This window comes from Megalobrama amblycephala, linkage group LG12 (genome assembly GCF_018812025.1).
Source record: "Megalobrama amblycephala isolate DHTTF-2021 linkage group LG12, ASM1881202v1, whole genome shotgun sequence".
In the NCBI taxonomy this organism is placed as follows: domain Eukaryota; kingdom Metazoa; phylum Chordata; class Actinopteri; order Cypriniformes; family Xenocyprididae; genus Megalobrama; species Megalobrama amblycephala.
Genome location: NC_063055.1, coordinates 19,265,672 through 19,282,015, shown reverse-complemented (window position 1 = coordinate 19,282,015; position 16,344 = coordinate 19,265,672). Strand labels below are relative to the sequence as shown.

The 16,344-nt window shown below is 36.7% G+C and overlaps 1 protein-coding gene across 1 annotated transcript in view; it reads right to left on the bottom strand.

Moving 5' to 3' along the window:
• Positions 1-1,092: 1,092 nt before the first annotated feature.
• The window catches only part of smc1al (structural maintenance of chromosomes 1A, like), an 83,059-nt gene continuing 67,807 nt past the window's right edge, over positions 1,093-16,344 (bottom strand). The window contains exons 22-26 of the mRNA XM_048209446.1: positions 11,660-11,814; positions 7,609-7,760; positions 7,462-7,531; positions 4,238-4,348; positions 1,093-1,619 (exon numbers count right to left, since the gene is read on the bottom strand). Coding sequence (XP_048065403.1) covers positions 1,539-1,619; positions 4,238-4,348; positions 7,462-7,531; positions 7,609-7,760; positions 11,660-11,814 — 569 coding nt within the window. The 3' untranslated portion in view covers positions 1,093-1,538. The remainder of the gene's footprint in view (positions 1,620-4,237; positions 4,349-7,461; positions 7,532-7,608; positions 7,761-11,659; positions 11,815-16,344) is intronic.

Below are 16,344 nucleotides of genomic sequence, written 5' to 3'. Positions count from 1 at the left end.
TTGTTTTGAGAACTGCATTAACTGTTGTGTAAATGTAAATAGTGATGTGAGAAATGCACCAAAGTGACTGAGAAAAACTGTAACTTTAAACTCTGCCACTCTGAGAGGCTCTTTTTATACCCAATCATGTTGCCAATTGACCTAATAAGTTGCAAATTGGTTCTCCAGCTGTTCCTTATATGTACATTTAACTTTTCCAGCCTCTTATTGCTACCCGTCCCAACTTTTTTGGAATGTGTAGTTCTCATGAAATCCAAAATGAGCCAATATTTGGCATGACATTTCAAAATGTCTCACTTTCAACATTTGATATGTTATCTATATTCTATTGTGAATAAAATATAAGTTTATGAGATTTGTAAATTATTGCATTCCTTTTTTATTCACAATTTGTAGTGTCCCAACTTTTTTGAAATCAGGTTTGTGTGTATATATATATATATATATATATATATATATATATATATATATATATAAAGCAAATTTGATGTCACAATCAAACCACATCCTTGCAAATAAATATTCCAACAGGTTAATCATGTGAACAGGTGACCTACATACCAAACTGCCGCACAATGCCCTCTAGGGGTTAAACAATATTTTAGCTACTAAAATAATCCATTTACACAATATACCTGGCCCCAGTTATGTCTCATGGCTGCTTCTATTAATGCTATGTGGAGGATACACAGCTCCTGTCATTTTAGCTAGACAAACTCTTGTCTTTCAGTCGGCGACCCAATCAACCTAACACATCACCACTGTAAAGCTTGGCTCAATGACAGACAGCCAGGTCAGTCAGGAATCTTGTGATAGTTAAGTAACTGCCTAGACATGCAAATTCAGGCAGATTTATGTCCTCTCCCATTCCCTGCAATAAGTCTAGCCATTATATACATTGTTAATGGCATTTTATTATAACTGTCTGCATGTGTTTATGTGAGACCCTAACTTTGAGTAAACCCTCAGTAAATAGTTGCATGGATCTATTACACCAGCCAGAGTGAGATTTCAAAATTACAAAAAGGCATTACGACCATAAAACATGTTATGATGGGGATGTCAAGCCCAAGAATCATGTGCAAGCAAACATTACTGAAAAGCAGGGTTTATTTTTCAAGAGTAAAATTAGGACAAAAAAAAATTGACTACAAAAGTGGCGATACAATTTTTACCAACCAACACAAATAATTGCTTAAACTGCAGGTCTTGGTCGATTTACATTAACTTTAACTTTACTGTGATGTTCTGCACTATAAAGCTTTAAAGCAAATTAAAAAAATTATGCAGAGTTAAAAATTTAAAAAAGTGAGACTAATCTAGTTATGGATTAATCAAAATTACATGATTGCCAAAGAGTACTAAACATATGATTTGACCTATTCACGTATAAAGGCAAAAAGAAAAACAAAAATTCATAATGAAATATTTAAATCAAGCAAGACACAAATGTGTAAATACTAAGAACTAAAAAGCCAAGCTGATCTTTAGAAACTACAGAGCAAAAAACAAATGTTTCTAAGAATGTGAGGAATGTGTCACTCATTGGGATTGGGGTTGGCATCAGGATACTGGGAGAGGTCAAAGGTCAGGACTTTACTGATGACACAGTCTCCTTGCTGTTGAGACAGACAGACAGACAGACAGACAATGAGTGACATACATAGTAAGTCATCGCTTAATTGTACAGTGCTTTTTTTTTTTTTTTTTTTTTTTTTTTAACAATACACAGGTTCAAAACATTTAAATAATTTTAATAATGTTAAAGTTAAGAACTTCTTAATGCCTTATAGTACACATTAAGAAGTTCAGAGCTGGGCAACAGTATCGTTTTCATTTGGTGGTAATGTGGGAGGTGTGGGGGAGAAATCATGCAGTGGAGATTTGCTATACATATACACTCTCCAGCCATTTTATTAGGTACACCTGTTCAACTGCTGGTTAACACAAATATCTAATCAGCCAATTACATGGCAGCAACTCTATGCATTTAGGCATGTAGACATGGTCAGGACGATCTGCTGAAGTGAAACTGAGCATCAGAATGTGGAAGAAAGGTGTTTTAAATGACTTTGAACATGTCATGGTTGAAGATGCCTTGCTGATGCCAGAGGTCAGAGGAGAATGGCCAAACTGGTTCGAGCTGATAGAAAGGCAACAGTAACTCAAATAAGCATTCGTTACAACCGAGGTCTGCAGAGGAACATCTCGTGAACGCACAACATGCCCAATCTTGAAGAAGATGGGCTACAGCCACAGCAGAGAGTCCCACTCCTGTCAGCTAAGAACAGGAAACTGAGGCTACAATTCACACAGGCTCAGCAAAACTGGACAATAAGATTGGGAAAATGTTGCCTGGTCTAATGAGTCTGCATTTTGCAACATTCAAAGCACGTTTAGATCTATATGTGAAAAATTTGACCCTACGCTATTGAAAGAGATGCTTCCAGAGGTCCTCTTCTTAATATTGTTAATTCATCTATATCACTAGGATATGTACCGAAAACTTTTAAGCTGGCTATTATTAAACCTCTTATTAAAAAAAACAACAACTTGATCCCAGATAATTAGTTAATTACAGGCCGATCTCGAATCTACCTTTTCTGCCAAAAATACTAGAAAAGGCAGTATCATCGCAACTATGCTCCATCTTGGAAAGAAATGGTATCTGTGAGGATTTCCAGTCCCATTTAGACCGTACCATAGTACTGAGACTGCTCTCATTACAGTTACAAATGATTTGCTCTTATCATCCGATCGTGGTTGTATCTCTCTATTAGTGTTACTAGATCTCAGTGCTGCTTTTGACACTATCGACCACAATATTCTTTTGAATAGACTTGAAAATTATGTTGGCATTAGTGGAACTGCATTGGCATGGTTCAAATCTTACTTATCTGAATGTTATCAGTTTGTAATAGTAAACGAAGAGATGTCATATCAATCACAAGTTCAATATGGAGTACCACAAGGCTCAGTACTAGGACCGTTGCTTTTCACTCTGTACATGCTACCCTTGGGTTCAGCGCAGCCCTTTAGATACAAAGCGTTTTGTGCCACGCTGACCAGAGCACAGTAGGTGGAGTTTTCCAAACTTGTAGCGGGAGTTCTATATGTCTAGTCATTTGATTGTTGTTCCACCTTTCAGTCAGCAGCAAAGTATATGTCTCGTGCTAAGCAGCAAGCGATAGCACTAGCCCTGCTTGTAAGAAGAGAGCAGCTCTTGACAGTGTCTGTCATGTCTCCATGACACAGCTTTTCTCCCGATGTCTCTATGCGACCAGCAAACTTGTATCAAACTTGTTTCCTTCTTTTGCTGGATTTGAGTACTACGTGTGCACAAAGGCAGGTTTTTGCGTAGTATAGAGTGACAAATCGTACCAGCGTACCAGCATACCAGCAAAATGTGTAATCGCTATGCAAAATGCATACATGTTTGCAGGTCTGCAATGGTTCAGGCTGGTTGTGCTGGTGTAATGGTGGGGGATATTTTCTTGGCACACTTTGGGCCCCTTAGTACCAATTAAGCATCGTTTCAACAGCACAGCCTACCTGAGTATTGTTGTTGACCATGAAAACATCTGATAGCTACTTCCAGCTCCATGTTACAAAGCTCAAATCATCTCCAACTGGTTTCTTGAACATGACAGTGAGTTCACTATACTCAAATGACCTCCAGATCTCAATCCAATAGAGCAGCTTTGGGATGTGGTGGACAGGGAGATTCACATCATAGATGTGCAGCTGACAAATCTGCAGCAACTATGTGATGCTATCATGTCAATATGGACCAGAATCTCTATGGAATGTTTTCAGCACCTTGTTGAATCTGTGACACAAAGAATTAAGGCAGTTCTGAAGGCAAAAGAGGGTCCAACCCAGTACTAGCGAGGTCTACCTAATGAAGTGGCTGTGAGTGCATGTAAGCAGGTAAAGTTGGACATATGTATAATAGCTGTCAACTGAATTTAGTAATTCGTTTTTTCCTTGATATTTAATATTATGAAATCTGTATTGTTTTGGATAAATTTACAACATTTGGTGTAGTGACCAAACATATTTCACCCAGAATTGTTAGGTGATGAGTATCACTGCCATGACTAAATATTTTGGTCGTATTGCCCATCCCTAAGCAGTTTCATCAAGAACCTGATTTAAAGTCATGCCATAATACATCACAGCAATGTACTGAAATAAACAATAAACAAATGTGTGTACTGTATATGTGAACACTGACCTCTGGATAGACTCCAATCAAAGAGTCTGCTTTAGTGTAAAACTCCTCTTTCAGAGAGATCACGATAGCCTGGAAGTTCTGCACCGACTGATCCTTGATGTAGTTTGCAACCTACACAACACATGCAAAGAACAACTTAGTACATGTAAATCTCAAAGAATTTTTAGGTTATGAAAATCAGGAGCATTCATTCTTTTGTTAATGGTAATGGTAGGGCTGTCACAATCATGAAATTTAGGCTGGCAATTAACAAAAAAACAAAAAAAAAACCTAATAAATTTTTTCTAATGTCATTTAAAATGTAAGCTCTACACATTTACTTTAAAGGGATAGTTCAATTTCCAAAAATGAAAATGAATAATTTTTTTTTTTTTTAAATAATTTATTCATCATGTCGTCCCAAATCTATATGACTTACTTATGACTTCTTTTGTGGAACATAAATGATGATATTTTAAAGAACGTTTATATTGTAGAGTTTTGGTTACCATTGATTTCTGTTGTATGGGGGGAAAAGTACTGAAACTTTTTCTTAAAATATCTTCTTTTGTGTTCCACAGAAGAAAATCATACAAGTTTAGAGTGACATAAGAGTGAGTAAAAGATGACAAACATCTCTTCAAGAACAATTCATTTATCTACATTAACTTTGAATCATACAATAAAGCAGTGGTTCCCAAACTTTTCCTGCCAGCCCCCCAGTGTGAAGGGTTTTACCTGCATTGAAAATTGTCCTGCCAAAGATTTATTTGATAATTTAATGTGATATCATCTGCCGTTCTGCAGTACCGGTACCTGCTGATCTGCTTTAAAAGGCTCCCATGAGTGTTTAAGCGCTCTGTAAAGAGCATCAAAGGTTTCTGTTTACAACGTGTTTTTGCAGCATTGAGCTTTGTAGCCAATCACAGACATAAAGGCACAAATTTAGTAGATAAAGTGACGGTCTCTGTAAAAAACCCTTTTTTTTTCAGCGTCACATCATTTTACGTCACGAGAGAGCTCTGTGTTGATTCAGTGCAGAGTAGGTTGGTATTTAGCAACAGCGTTCATGAATCAGTGCGTTTTAGGTAGTTTTTGTATTCTATTTATCGTCGTCATGGTAAATTATTGTGTTTGTGGAGGTTGCACAAACTCCAGCCTGTCAGGACATCGAGTCCAGAGGTTTACTATAAAGAAAAAGGATGCTGCTATCTTCCATGCTGGGGTGTGTTTTGTGCAGGTGAAGAGACGGGACTTCACTTCTGCATCTGCTTCGATAAACGTGCTCATTATAGACCGAGGATTATCATCCCGGCAATATGATGGAGTTCAACATTGTAATGCTACTGTAAATGATGATATTAAATGAATAAACTTACACATGCGATGCTTCTTTGCCGTTTTTACGTGAATCAATTTCAACACTGATGAATACAAATTATGTTCAAAAATGCATACAGTCTCACACTCACACAAAACAGTTTTGAATTATGTGCTGGTAATGTAACTCCAAACTTTATTCATGCCATGTACATTCAAGTTCACTCAACTACATACTTATGACGTCATATGCATCCTTATCAGTGAATGGGCATGGAATAAACTCATAACACAAAATTAATGAATAAAGGATAACATGAAACACATACAGTATACTGTCTGTGGTTTGGCCGCCGGTGGGAGACATGATGGTCACAGAGATGCAACTCGACGAAAACGTGAACTGTGCACCGCAAGTCTTTTTTTATATACATTGCTAACTACCAAATCAGTCGTGATGACAAACCACTGTATCACGTAACGTTAGCGTGGACGGATATTAGGCTAACGAGTGTGACATAGCCAACACCTGATCAAAGTTTATTAGTTTCTGTTAGTAATCAATACTCCTACATGATCAATGCTAGCTTTTTTGATAATTATCTGTACAATATTGTGATCTGAGCACAGTAGTTAGCTAACGTGTCCAGTGCCACCGCATGGCACCGCGAGGCTAGAGCCATCCCGGCTGGCTGAGGACCGGGCGGCAGTGTGTCTCACACCACAGAATTTTTTTTTTCTTTCAATTTGTCCTCTCTCCCCTCGATCGTCCTGTCGCTCCCTTGCTTCCGTAATCCTTTGGCTCTCGTCACTGTCCTTCTCAGGTGCTACGGCCGCCATAGACAGGCCCCGGGGGGAGTAAGCGCAGTCGCGGGAGTACCCCTCGGCCTGTGGTCGTTGGGGGTATGTGACGAGCAGGGCGGGCGAGAGCTGTGAGGGAACGGCGCGATTTACGCGAGTGATTTCCTCAGCCTCGAGTCTCTCACGGAGGAGCTCCGGAGGCATAAAAGGAGGAGCGACATCAGTGAAGGACGAGAGAGGATCCATTGTTTTCCTATTGTTTATTATTGACCACACGTCCGCGAGGGTCTGCCGGCATTACTTTCACTTCCGTTTATTTTGAGATTAAAGTTTTGTTCAATGTTCGCCGGTTCCCGCCTAAAATTCTTCCCTACATCTAGCATACCTCGTTACATGTATTTTAAAGCAAATTTAGTTCCTACACTATTTTTCTATACATTGAATCACTGAAGCTCTAACCTGCAATATGCCATTTAAAAGCAAATTGATTTTGATTTAAAAGCAAGAGAAAAAAAAATCTGTCAATTAGACAAAGGTTACATAAAAACTGGTATTACACCAGACATTTCTGTCCCCCTCACTTCTGAAATGATGGCAACACCCCTGGTGTGTTGTGTGCCTCAAAATATTAGCTTCTGAAAGTATGAAGACTTAAGACACCATTTAGAGGCTTCACGTCACGAACACGAACCTGTTACAGATGACAAGTTGTACTGTATTAATTACAATGTTTCAAATAAATCCTATAGGTATTTGCAAGCAAGGTCAGGTCTTTATGTGGTGCATGTAGGTGGGGGGGGCTTTAAAATATTTTTTTTTACTATATTTACAAAAGGGGGACTCGGCAGAAAAAGTTTGGGAACAGCTGAGCTAAACTATGTTGTTCCATGCGCCACCAGGTGGATACTGAGTGGAGCATAACAAAATTTAAATTCTAAGAGCTGTGCCTAGAAGTATGCTGCTTGATGGATTGCATGGAAATACAAGAGGTTAAATGTTCATCGTATTGCAGTTTAAATTACAGATGCAAAATGACAAAATAATCACACTGACAAAACTTTGTGCCCCTCACCTATATCCTAATGACTGTGTGACTTATGTAATAAACTCTGTGAGAAACAAACCTTGCCAATGTTGGTATTGTCCAGTGCTGCATCAATCTCATCCAGAACAAAGAAGGGAGCAGGCTTATAGCTGTAGGGGTGGAGAAATTTGTCAGGTACAGACCGAAGGATGTGATTTGACCTGAAAGTAAATATACCTTTACATACCTGTGAATAGCAAACAGTAAGGCTAGAGCAGCCACAGTCTTTTCTCCTCCAGAGAGGTTGTCCATGGGCCTGAAACGTTTGCCTGGGGCCACACAGTTATAGTTGATACCATCCAGGTATGGCTCCTCTGGGTTCTCAGGCCCCAGAAATGCCTAGCAGGGCACGCCCCACACACCCACACACCCACACACCCACACACAGGGGAAAGATTTGTCTTAGTGTTTATGAGAGGATTAGTGCTGCAATGACAAATTGTGAAAAATACTGAAAATAACAAATAAAATAACTGAAAATGAAATTAATTAGAGATTAGCCTGGTCTTTGCATGTTTTGCCTGGTCTTTGCATGTTTTGCCTGGTCTTTGCATGCTTTGCACTGTGTATAGCATAACCTTGAAAAGCAACATTTTTTTGAAAATTATGAAAAATAGATTGTCACAGAGGCAAGCTGTAGCAGAAAAATGCAAGTTTACAAAAGTACACAAGCAAACTTCATAGGTTGTAAGCATATAGTTTCATGTGGACAGGCTATACTTTTGTTGTTTATGCAATCAAAACCACACTTGCTTTGCTGTCATTGTTTGGGTCTCTAAAACCTTTGCTTGCAAGTTGCAAAATGAATCTAGGTGGGCTGTATCTGTAGACCAGAATAAAAGATCTGTTTCTATGCTACTCTTGCCTAGAGCATTTGTTTGGCTGCATTCATTATGTACACTGTAATGGCCTGAGGAAAATCCAAAATTTTACCATATTCAATATTGCCACTTTGACATTATTAAATAATATCATGGCAGTGAATGTAAACAAAAACAATGTACCTCATCGGGCCTAACAACTTTCGTGCTCTAAGTTATACGGCAGCTCAACAGGAAGTCAGCTATTATGGGTTGTTTGATAAATGCACGCTCTGGAATTTGATATACTCCTCCTAGACGATTAATCCGATCACCACCAATCTCGGTCAGCATGAAGTCAAGACACTGAGGATGCTAAATTGCGAGCAGATTTTTGATATCTCGAACGATTTGGCCGTGGCGAGGCAACAAATTTATGCCGAGGGAACAAGAAGTGTGTTATAACATCTGCATACATTTATTGATATTTATGAAACTTCAGCTGTGTGTTCGTTGTAGAAGGCTGATCACATGGATGTGACTATTGTGAGTCAAAGTTATAGTGCCACCGACCGGCAACAAGAAGTGTTACTTTCAAAATGCTTTGAGATCACCCTTTTATTTTTACCCGATTTCCTTTAAACTTCATTAGAAAAATGTCAAGACATGGAAAATGTAGACCTGTGAAAAGATTTTTGATATATTTCAAGCTCTGTTGCCATAGCAACAGATCAAACTTCAATATTTGTTTTGGATGATTTTGAGACTCTTAGCACGCTTCAAATGGCATGAAACTTGACACAGACGTCAGGATTGTCATCCAGTAGACATGGGCAAAGCCTTAGAAACCGGCAGGAGAGGAGGGCCTCTATAGCGCCACCTTTTGACAAAAGTGTGTGTGTGGGGGGGTAGTTTAACCTACAGTCACCAAACTCAGTACATATATTGTTCTCATTAAGCCTGACAACTTTCTAATTTACAGTCATTAGCTCCGACCAACAGGAAAGACAGATATTTTGGTTTGAATGTGGATTTTTTTTCTCTCTCATTCTCATGCTCATCATGTATGAAGCATATGTCTTTAAATTAATGATTTATTGTTATAATTCAAATGTATTAAAAACCCCAAATTTAAGTAAATTACACATGATATTTATAAAAGTGGCTGTTTAACTTTCTGGAGTCGGGTAACACGCCGGCGCGTTTTGCAGGATTTTTTTCACATTGCAGCAAAACAGACTTAAAATACTCTGCATTTCTTGTCAGAGACATAAGTAATATATCAATTGAAACTATAGAATGTCTTTTATTTGTGTACACTCAGAGTAAAAACACAATGTTGTGCTTTTTGTAAAATAAAGAAAACTAACATGATGCGTGATCTCTCGTCTCCCTCTAAACGAAGTCCAATCTGATAGTTCTCAGAAAATGAACTGTAACTTATGAATACTAATGACAAAAAAAATGATACTTATGTCTAAAGAACCGTTGAAATGTCAGGTTTTAAATCGTGCAAGTCAAATCGAAAACACATTCTGTGTTTATGTAATCTGTATGAAAAGAGAGCCATGTCAGAAGTCTGTGATTCAGCTCATTATCCGCTAATGCGGCCACGCCCACGGAGCCAGCGCTATTCAGAGGCAAATTCAGAGGCAATGCATGCATTCATCGTCTCAATCGTGTATTTATTGTCTTGAAAAGTGTTTATCTGGATGTTAAAGCCATGCTTGGCGATCTCTAGAAGACATGCCGTTAGTTCCTGGTTCCTGATCTTCTTTATATGAATTTGTGGCCTAAAGGTGTACAGAGCGCCCTCCGGCTGCAAGTATGAATTGAAAACCCAGTATCCAGCGCTCATAGTGATGACAATAATTACTGAATAAATATTACTCCTCAGTATAGAAAATTGACATAAATATATAAGAATCCATCAATATTTCTCCAAATGTGCATGCTTTTAAGCTAAAAGCCTATATGAAATGCCAGGTAACATAATTGTTCAGACACTTTGCATCACAGAAATGCATTATATTTTAAAGAACATAATAGAACACCATTATTTTAAATTGTAATAATATTTCACAGTATTGCTGTTTTTGATGAGCTGAGACATGATTACAGAGGGTTTTTTCACAGGCTACCTGACTGAAAGGCCTCATTAATATGCAAGTCATTTCAGGTCATTATTATGTGATTCTTTTGTCTTCTCGGGTGTACATGACCCATTATTCATGATGATTCATGCCTTCACGCACACCGTTTCTCTTGACAAAAAGTGTCTTACAAAAACTAAATCAATATATTGTTATAAATGAAAGAGTAGTCAGCATAATTTTTACATAATTCTGAAGCAAAAACTCTAGTCTACAACCTCCAATACCCAGAACACAGATTTAATATACTTTTTTTGGCCTTATTTCAGTGACTTAAGTTTTTTGTTTTTTCAATAACCACACATAAACATTATTCCTTCAAAAATACAAACATGTACATACATGTTCCTCACATATTTTGGTAGTCTAGTTTGTGCTGAATACAGTGTAATGACACTTGTGTCATTAATATAAATGTCAGGGCATGTCAAAACTTCTCCAGGCCCCAAATCAGCCTCAGACTCCAGAGGGTTAAAATAAACTTGCATAAGTGAGCAGAAAAATCTAGGCATGTACCTTACTCTTACCTGAGACTGATATTAAAATAGTCTTTGCAGGTTCTGTGATTTGGCTCTATTTATTAATTCTATAATTTTATGTTTTCATTGGATACCACCCATATTGAAATTAAATGAAAGCATGCTTTTGGTGCATAAGATTGGTGCACAAATGATAGCTCAGGGAGGTTAAAAAAACAACAAAACAAAACAAACACACGAGGACAAGTGTTAGGATAATACAACATCAGCAGTCACAGACATTCGCGTTAAGACTGGATTACATTTCTCAGAGTGAATGTCATGTCATAGGTCAATTTCAAATGAGTGCAGAATAAAGTGCAGAACAAGTGCAGAGTGCAGAACAAACTTGCGCATATAACAGTATGTAATTTGCTTTGGAATTTTTTTCTGAGAAAAACACAGACATGGCAGATTAGGATGATATTCTGCACTCATTTGAAATTGACCTATGACATGAAATTCATCTAAATTTAAACTATCTCATAGATGTGGCTGTTGTTGTCTGTGATCAAATGGGCACCAACTGCAGCAGTAAATATGGTGTATTCACATGACTTTGACATAGTCCTTTTATGTTTACCCATTTTATTGCCCACCATGCACAGTTGCGCTGAAGCCACCGGGTTGGGGGTGCCACAGGACATGGGCCCGTCATCGCTGCTTGCAGCTATATTTCAAACTTATTTTTACCCCTAAGCGAAGAATGAAAAAGAACTTCGCCGTGAGTATATCATGACCTTTAGAGATGATGTGTCATTAAGTACCTGAGCACTGCTGTTGCGGGACAGAGCTTTATATATCTCATCGATGTTGGTGGCCACAGACTCAAAGCAAGCATTGAAACGGTCAAATCTCTCCTTCTTTATCTGTTCAAATGCCTGCTTGGCTTTCTTCGCCCTCTTCCTGGCAGCTTCAAACTCTGATATTCATCAAAAAAAAAAAAAAAAAAAAAAAGGGGGAAAAAAGTTAAATGCAAGTTTGGAAAGCTACTAAAACAGGCAAGCTGAGTTATACAAACAGTGATGAAAAGAACTGACGCTTCTAAATGTTTATAAAGAGATTGTAAAAGAAAACTACATGAATCGAGTGGTTTATTCCAAATCTTCTGAAGTGCTTCCATTGACTATAATTGATGTGTTTTGGTGGAACTAAATTTCAACAGAGGGACAGAAATCTCTCAGGTATAAATAATATCTTCATTTGTGTTTTGAAGATTAATGAAAGTATTTGGAACAATATGAGGGTGAGTAAATGACAAGTGGAGTTTGTTTCGACACGTGAGGCTGCCCACTACACAGAGAGGGACACTTCAGATGCAGAACAGACAATGAAACGGTATGTATACAGTTAGGATTGCAAAATTCCAGGAATTACAAGGCTGGAAACTTTCTATGGGAATTAACAGGAATATATGGGAATTAACGGAAATTAATGGGAATAAACATGGAATTTTCAAAATTGCAGGTTAGCCTATAACGGTGAACTTAAATGTAGTTGGGGAGGAAAAAACATCTTGCAGCATAATCTTGGTTAAAACAACCAGATTTAATGCAATTTCAGTTGAATTTTTTTACCCAGCACATTCCTCAATCACATTCACACAGCACACTACTTACTGCAGGGCTATTGAGGCCACACACCCCGCACGCACTGTGCATTCCTCTATAACATACACATTTGATCAAAAATACAGAAAAAAAATGGTAATGTGAAATATTACAATTGAAAATAATGGTATTCTATTTTAATATACATTACATACAAATTTCTGCAAAGGATTAATAAAGTATCTATTAAAATTCTTAATTCTTAAATATCTATTCAGTCTTCAGTGTCACATGATCGTTCAGAAATCATTCTAATATGCTAATTTGATACTCAATTATCAATGTTGGAAACAGTTGTGCTGCTTAATATTTTTTAAAACCTGTGATACTTTTTTTTTTCTTCAGGATTCTTTGATGATTAAAAAGTTAAAGAATACCATTTATTTAAAATAGAAATCTTTTATAACAATATTCACTACCGTTCAAAATTTTGGGGTCAGTAATTTTTCTCTCTCTTTTGTTTGATATTAAAGATTTCCATTTTGAATAAATGCTGTTCTTTAACTTTTTGTTCATCAATGAATCCTGAAAAAAGTATCACAGGTTCCAAAAACATTAAGCAGCACAACTGTTGATAACCAAGTATCAAATTAGCATATTAGAATGATTTCTGAACGATCATGTGACACTGAAGACTGGAGTTATGACTGCTGAAAATTCAGCTTTGCGTCACAGAAATACATTTTTATTAATGTTTATTTTTATGTTTGTATACGATACATTTTATATAAATTTATATAAATTTCCAATTCCCATAAACTTTCCAATTCCCATAAATTCCTGTTAAGCTTCCAAATTGGAATATTTCCAAAATTCCCCAGGTTAAGTTCCCATGAAAATTTCCGGAAATTTCTCAGAGACTTTCCGCCCCTTTGCAACCCTATATACAGTACACGTTTTCATGTCATTATAAAGTAGTTAATTTGTTGACTAGATGCTGCATTAGTAGAAAAAGAACAGCAGTATGTTTGCTGTCAAGACTGAGAGAGCGACAAAATTAGTAGTACCTTAAGTGGCTAAAACAATGTGACAAAAACGTGCAAGCTCGCGACCCACATATTTAATGTCACAAATGTTACCATCTATTTGCATTAGTTTATATCCAGCTGGTCACTTTTATGCATTTGTTAGCCAGCAAAGTTACACATTTAAAGCTAGTGATGTGAGAAAGCAAACTGTATGGTCATGCAACAGAAACATAAATCAGAAACACATTTGATTTCAGATCTTTTTTTATCGTCACTAATACATATTTTGTTATTTTGATTCGATATTTCAAGATGGCCATGGTGTTGATTCCTGGCCATGACAGTTTGGATTTATATGAAATGGCAACTCTTTATGATAAAATTCCATTTATAAGATTAACTAAGGCTAATAAATGCTATAGTTCCTAGAACAAGTATTGTTCCTTGTTGGATTGTTAATTTTAACATTTACTTATACATTTTAAATTTTTTTAAGTTCTGTTAACTTTAGTTAATGCACTATGAACTAACAAATGATCATGGTTTAATTAATATAGTAATATTTACATATTTTATTTAAAACATACAGTACATTTTCATGATTCAGTACTTTTTTTTGTAATAAAGTTATCATTTTACTTGGAATGTTGTGTTTGTTTTCATTCAGTATCCATCTTAAAAACTATCAATTGATTAATCGGTTATCGGCCAGTGCGGTCTAACCTAGTTAGTCATCGGTAAAATCCACTATTGGTTGACTTCTAATTTACAATAACTAAAAAGCTTTCACTAATCTCAGTTTGTGATCTCACAAAGTTCCATTAAAATCAAAGTGGTCTACACTGCATAATGAATCGCTTACTTGCATCGTGTTTTTGTTCTTTGTTCAGTGCCAAGTTCTGCACGTTCATGAATCCTCCCATTAACAAAAACTTTGGCATTTTGAGCAGTGAGTGGATTCAGACTAAATTTAACAAAAAATTATTTGGGATCATACAATATTTGGCAGATCCCAGTTGGAGGCCCTTGCACTATTGTGTTCCTTAGAGCTGCTTTACAATAGAATTGAATTCTGTTTGCATTGATTCTGTTATTTTCCTGTTCATCACTGTAAAACTGTTTTGAAACAATATGTACTGTATAAAGTGCTATACAGGGAGTGCAGAATTATTAGGCAAGTTGATTTTCTGATCATATTTTTTTCCCAAGCACATTTTACCAATTCCAATCCACATCAATCTTAATAACTACTATTAATATTGTTTTTAATCATTTATAAGTGATATATAATTGTTCATGAAGGCTGGAAATGAAAAATGCCTTATATTCAGGTGTGCAGAATTATTAGGCAAGTTTTCTTTTACAGGCAAAATGAGCCAAAAAAGAGATTTAACTCAGACTGAAAAGTCAAAAATTATTAAATACTCATGAGAAGGACGCAATACTAATGCAATACTAATGCAATACTAGAAATTGCAAAGTTAAAGCATGACCAAGGGACAGCAAAATGCTCATTGGGTCAGCGGGGTCAGACAACAACAGGTGGAAAAGAAAAGACACATGTTAACTGCAAAATAATTAAGAATTAAGGTGAAGAATTAAGTGTGAAACCATCAGTAACCCTTTAGTCTCCAGCGCCACCATTTTCCAGAGCTGCAACCTACCTGGAGTCTCCAGAAGTGCAAGGTGTTAGGATCTCAGAGACTTAGGTTAGCTAAAGAATCCTAAAAAATGACCTGCACTTGATAAGAATCACAAGCTGAAGTGTTATAAAATACATGAAGACTGGGTTTTAATAGGGCTTATAGACAGACAGCTTGAGAATGACTCCTGATGGACCAGCACCACATCCTCTTGTACCACTGTTTGAAGAATTTATCCAGAATCTGGCAGTAAGGTGTTTGAGTTCACTTTTAGTCCATCTCTTATCCTGAAATGTCTGTCTTGCAGAGATGGACTAAAAATGATCTTCCAAAACTTACTGCCAGATTCTGGAAGATAAATTCTTCAAACAGTGGTACAAGAGGATGTGGTGCTGGTCCTTCAGGAGTCACTCTCAAGCTGTCGGTTTATAAGGCCTATAAAAACCCAGTCTTCATGTATTTTATAACACTTCAGCTTGTGATTCTTATCAAGTGCGGGTCATTTTTTAGGATTCTTTAGCTAACCTAAGTCTCTGAGATCCTGAGACCTTGCACTTCTGGAGACTCCAGGTAGGTTGCAGTTCTGGAAAATGGTGGCGCTGGAGACTAAAGGGTTCCTGATGGTTTCACACATAATTCTTAATTATTTTGCAGTTAACGTGTCTTTTCTTTTCCACCTGTTTTTGTCTGACCCCGCTGACCCAATGAGCATTTTGCTGTCCCTTGGTCATGCTTTAACTTTGCAATTTCTAGTATTGCATTAGTATTGCGTCCTTCTCATGAGTATTTAATAATTTTTGACTTTTCAGTCTGAGTTAAATCTCTTTTTGGGCTCATTTTGCCTGTAAAAGAAAACTTGCCTAATAATTCTGCACACCTGAATATAAGGCATTTTTCATTTCCAGCCTTCATGAACAATTATATACACTTATAAATGATTAAAAACAATATTAATAGTAGTTATTAAGATTGATGTGGATTGGAATTGGTAAAATGTGCTTGGGAAAAAAATATGATCAGAAAATCAACTTGCCTAATAATTCTGCACTCCCTGTATAAATAAAGGTGACTTCTTGCACAACTTAACACTCTTGTTTTTTTAAAATAAGAATCCTATTTATTAATGTTTTACTATATATTGTATAAAGCTTTGGGTTTTTTGGTCTGTTGTCAGCTTAATTTATAAACATGGATTTTGTGTTTACTTATTTCTGTTTAAATGTGTTTGGGC